At 26.9% G+C, this 5,180-nt stretch overlaps 1 protein-coding gene across 1 annotated transcript; it reads left to right on the top strand.

The window, feature by feature from the left end:
* The first annotated feature begins 131 nt into the window (after positions 1-131).
* On the top strand, positions 132-4,586 carry LOC101510788 (probable WRKY transcription factor 12). The gene is made up of 4 exons (XM_004515276.4): positions 132-558; positions 890-963; positions 1,088-1,249; positions 4,205-4,586. The coding sequence occupies exons 1-4, from the start codon at positions 280-282 to the stop codon at positions 4,365-4,367; spliced, it is 678 nt and encodes a 225-aa protein (XP_004515333.1). The 5' UTR covers positions 132-279; the 3' UTR covers positions 4,368-4,586.
* The last annotated feature ends 594 nt before the right edge of the window (positions 4,587-5,180 follow it).

The raw sequence follows: 5,180 nt of genomic DNA, 5'->3' as shown, positions 1-5,180 counted from the left end.
CTCCCTTAAGAAAGAAGGTAAATAATAGTTTGTGCAAGAAAAAAACATTCCCTTAGAATTTCATTGGCTAGCATATATATATATAAAACTCTTAGTTGACCAAACTATACACACACAAAAAAACCCTCACATGGCCTAGAACTTGTGTTCTATATACCATTCATACTAGAAGATCAAGCTAGCTAGCTAGGTTACAAGAAGAAAAAAACCAAAATCTAACGAAAGATATTATTCCAAATCCAATTTGTGATTTATTTCATAAAAAAAAAAAAATAGGGTATGGAAGGAGAGAGAGATGTTCCCAATTATGAGCTTCAAGTTTCATTCACAAACACTCCACAAGCCATCCATGAAATGGGTTTTGTTCAATTTGAAGAAAATCAAGTTCTTAGCTTCTTGTCACCCTCTACACAATCTCATCAACTTTCTCAATCTCTAAATTCCGGCGGCAGCGGTAGCACTACCACTGCTATCGCTGCAGCCGTCGCAACAACCACGACGGCCGCCGGATTCAACCATAACGATCTTGTCACTAGAACTCCTTGGAATAATGAACAGGTACTTTAATTTTATTTTCATTTATGGTACAAAAGTTTAATTTTCTTTTTTACTTTTATTAGTGTTAATTTATATATATCTATTCAAAATTAACATCAATTGAATTTTTTGTGACTAAATAAATTGAAGTTTAGTTATAATTTGTGAGATTTGTTTTTTTTTTTTTTGTGTGAAATTATTTAGTTATTTGTGTGTTGTTATGTCTTTTTCAATGTTAGGGTATTGTTTTCATATCTATTCATTAAGATAATAATGATGATTAATTAATTTAGTTAATTATATATGGATATGATAGAATGAGTTAATGGAAGTTTTGTGTTTTATGGATCAGGTAAGAACTCTAGATCCGAAAGCTGTGAGTGATGAGAATTGCACTGGAAACACTAGTGATGGCAACAACACATGGTAAATTTGGCAATTTCCATGTTCATGTTCCTCTCACTCTCTTTCTATACATAAGTGCATGCACGTGCATATATATTCTTTAGGCTTCTTCCAAATATCTTATATGTATATATGATGATTTAAGGTGGAGGAGTGGAGGCACAGAGAAGAACAAGGTGAAAGTGAGGAGGAAACTAAGAGAGCCAAGGTTTTGTTTTCAGACAAGAAGTGAGGTGGATGTGCTTGATGATGGTTACAAATGGAGGAAGTATGGTCAGAAAGTTGTCAAGAATAGCCTTCATCCAAGGTAATTAATGTATATTATATATTATCAATTTTAATTTTGGCACCATTCTTTTATATTTATAAAAATAATTTTAATTTATATGTACCGTAGCTATAAATTTATTTACGGTTGCAATTGACTAATATAAAATATATTTAGATGTTAGTATTTATATATTAAATCCTAAATATATATATATATATAAGTTATAATATTATCATATATAAAATAAAGTATTGGTAATTATATATACTTGTTAGAGATTAATTTTCATGCTCTATAAATATAACAAGTTTTTAATTGACGATAAAATACAACATTTTGTACATATAATTTTAGAAGTAATTATACTTAAAATTGATTTAAAGTGTAAAAAACTTTAAAACTGATAGTTTATAAGGTTATTGAATCGTATTAACTAATTTGAGCTTGTTGTGATTTGAAAATATAAGTTAATTGAGATGGACATGTTAAAACTATATATGATTAAAAAAGTATATATTAATTAGAACATAGCTACATCAAAGGCATTATACCCGGAGAAATGAAGGTAGAATGTCTTTTTTTGAGAAAAATAAGGGTGTCGGTATATATTCCTCAATTACTCAAAAACATTTTGAAAATACTCACTAGAGAGAGAAAGTGAGAGAGAGAGAGAGAGAGAATCTCCAGCTAAAACTGAAAGGAAGGAATGATCAAGATGCTTACTTTCAATAGACTTCTGACTATAGTGAAGATTGATGCGTGGTACAGACTGAGCATTTGGCTTATTTTCACACAAAATATTGATTGGAGGGAAACAAATATTTATTGGTTAGAAAATATATATCTTAGTGGATTGTTATAATTACTATAGTTTTGACAATATAGCACACTATAGGGTCCCTTCATTCCTCTCTCTTTGTCCTATAACTATGATTTCCCAAAACACACAACTCTTTCACTTAAAAAAGTTTCACTTGCACCCCAAAGCTTTTCATTGTAATTAATGTTTGAAAATTTATTCCGAGTCAATTGATATGTGTTGATATACTATTTTAAAAAATTAATAGTTAAATAATTTTTTTTTTGAAAAATTATTTCCTATCATTTATATAATTATAGTAATTATATATTATTTGTCAAATATATCAGTGAAATAAAATTTAATTTTTTTTAAAATTTTATTATTCATAATAGTAAATATTGAATATTTTTATAAATAAATTTAATCAATTAGTATAATACTTATAAGCAACAAAATGATTTTTTTTAAATACAAAAATCAACAAATTACTATTTGATTAATAAAAATAATCGTTAATTTATTGATTTATAAAATAAATGTATCGGGATCCTTTAATTTGTGAATGTACATTAAAAACTCCTTTAATATTTTTCTTAGTTTTTTCTATCCAATTAAACATGAAAATAATTTATATGTATTTTTTCGTGCACCAAATAAACATTCTAATTAATTATGTTTTCATGGTTACTTATTTTTTATTTCTTCTTGTTTGATGTTACCACTACCTTGTTACATTTTTTTACAATCGAATTAACTTTGTTACATTATTTATAGCTTCAATCTCCTTGTGAGGGTCTAAATTTTGACAAGTACTACATGATAGAAACATTATTTATGGAGGATATATAGGATAGAAAACATGGTAATTAAATAAAAAATTGGCTTAATTGTAGTTTTAGTCTATCTATTTTAGCTGAATCGGAAAAGTAGTCCCCCATTTTATCTTTCCCCAGTTTTAGTCCCTCAAACAGATTTTTAGTTCAAAACTTAAGGAAGTTTCATTTTTTCAAGTCACACTACACCATTTATAATTATAGATTTCAGGTACAATTGTTGCACCACGAAATCTTGAGGCATAGTGTGACTTAAATAAACGCAAAAAAACGAAACTTCATAAAGTTTTGAACCAACATTCTGTTTGGGGATCAAAATTGGAGAAAAATAAAATAGAAATACTACTTTTGCGATTAAACTAAAATAAAGAGATCAAAACTGCAATTAAATCTAAAAAACATACATAAAATAGTATGCATGATGGAAACCAAAGTTACTTAGACTGAAGGGAACTAATAACTTAGAGAAAGAAAAACATTGGTATACGTAAACCAACAAAAAAATATCATTACATAATTAACATGTATGTGTGTGTTGATATTGTTGTTGCGTTCATGGAAGAAAGTTTAATACAAAGTGGTTGAAGTGCTATATGCTTTACCATTATTAAACCCAAGAAAATGCTGGTAATTTTGCTTCATGTTTAGACCACCACTACAAGATTGTACTTAAAGATATGTATTTAGAAATTGAACTATAGGAAAATGACGAATAAAAGATTGGCAGAGCATAGAGAAAAGAACTCAAGAAGAAAATTTAACCCCCAAGGAAATCCTACTTTGGTTAATCAAGAAGAGAGGATGTGCCAAACATGAATATCAATGAAATTAAATAATAATGAAAAGGATATATTGAAAAAAATGGTGACGGAAATTAAAAATAGAAAAATAGAAATTTATTACTAATTTTCTCGTCATAAAATTTAATATGAGATTTGAGAACAATTTTTCTTCTTTAAATTTCTATCATTAATATTATTTTTTCTAGTAATAGAAATAAAGTAAGATATAATTTAACCGACAAATTCTAATATAATTAGGTTGAATATGAATTTTTAAGATTGCAATCCGTTTAACCTATATCATTTAACTCAGTTTATCATTTTATCTATAGATAAAAATATAAAATATAAAACAAAAAAGATAAACTATCATCTAACAAACGAGAAAAAATATTTATGTCTCACTTAGTTTGCATACTCATAGTCAAACACCAACATATAATTTTGAATATTATATATTATCAAATATTTTTAGGTTGGATATTATATCACAAATTCGAACTACATTTAATTATTTTCATGATATTTTGTGTGTGTCAATTTACATGTTATTTTTATTTTGGGATATATGCAGAAGTTATTATCGGTGCACACACAACAATTGTAGGGTGAAAAAAAGAGTTGAACGACTCTCAGAAGATTGTCGTATGGTGATAACCACTTATGAAGGAAGACACAATCACTCTCCTTGTGACGACTCTAATTCTTCGGAACATGAATGTTTTACATCTTTCTGATCCAACAATGTTGTTTCAATAAAACAATTGTGTTTTAATTAATAATTAGTTGTTTGACAATTTTTCATATAATATATGAGGAATATTGTCATGTACTTATAGTATGGTGTTACTCAAGTTCAGTATTTTCACAAGAATTGTCAATTTGTTGTTCATAGAAAAATCATTTGTGTATATACACACACATTTATTTATCTATTAATATAGGACATTCCACTCTGCCTCTAGCTAATTTATGAATCGCTTGAGATCATATTGTCCCAAAAAATGTAAATTTTAATTTTGTTATTTAAAATACTGAATTTAAATTTACTAAGTTAACCCTTAGTGTGTGTTAGTCACTTATATTTCCATCATGTATTTTTAGATATTGCACTTATAAAAATTAAAATATAGAATAACATAACTCCATGAACCTTTTATTAATAAACATCACATAGATATTTGTTCGGTGGATCAACGTGGTGGAGGGATACTTGCAAAATTTAGAAACATACATTTTTTCTATTTAAAATTCTAAACACTGCAATAACATATAATAGAATATGATTGATGTTAGTGTTTAAAAATATTTCTTACAATGGAAATAAACCAAGAATAGAAATTGATGTGAATGTGTTGTTATTTATTGAAATGGTTACGTTATTTATACATAGTTTTGATCACATTTTTTTTAACTAACTTGTATCTAACTAACTAACTAAACAAGTAGTTAATTAAACGTTTTCCGTTTTCTAACACTTAAACCAATAACGTTTTTGGTTTCAAACATTTTTTCTTAATTCAAGTTTCTAAGTGGTTTACACTTAGTAA

The sequence above is a fragment of the Cicer arietinum genome, chromosome 7, assembly GCF_000331145.2.
Source record: "Cicer arietinum cultivar CDC Frontier isolate Library 1 chromosome 7, Cicar.CDCFrontier_v2.0, whole genome shotgun sequence".
In the NCBI taxonomy this organism is placed as follows: Eukaryota; Viridiplantae; Streptophyta; class Magnoliopsida; order Fabales; family Fabaceae; genus Cicer; species Cicer arietinum.
This window is presented reverse-complemented; position numbering and strand designations above follow the sequence as displayed.

Excerpts from the sequence above, each read along its gene's own strand:
- LOC101510788 (XM_004515276.4), top strand. The coding sequence starts at position 280 with ATGGAAGGAGAGAGAGATGTTCCCAATTATGAGCTTCAAGTTTCATTC. Across the intron at positions 559-889 it reads CTCCTTGGAATAATGAACAG|GTAAGAACTCTAGATCCGAA; the intron begins GTACTTTAATTT and ends TTTATGGATCAG. Across the intron at positions 1,250-4,204 it reads AAGAATAGCCTTCATCCAAG|AAGTTATTATCGGTGCACAC; the intron begins GTAATTAATGTA and ends GGATATATGCAG.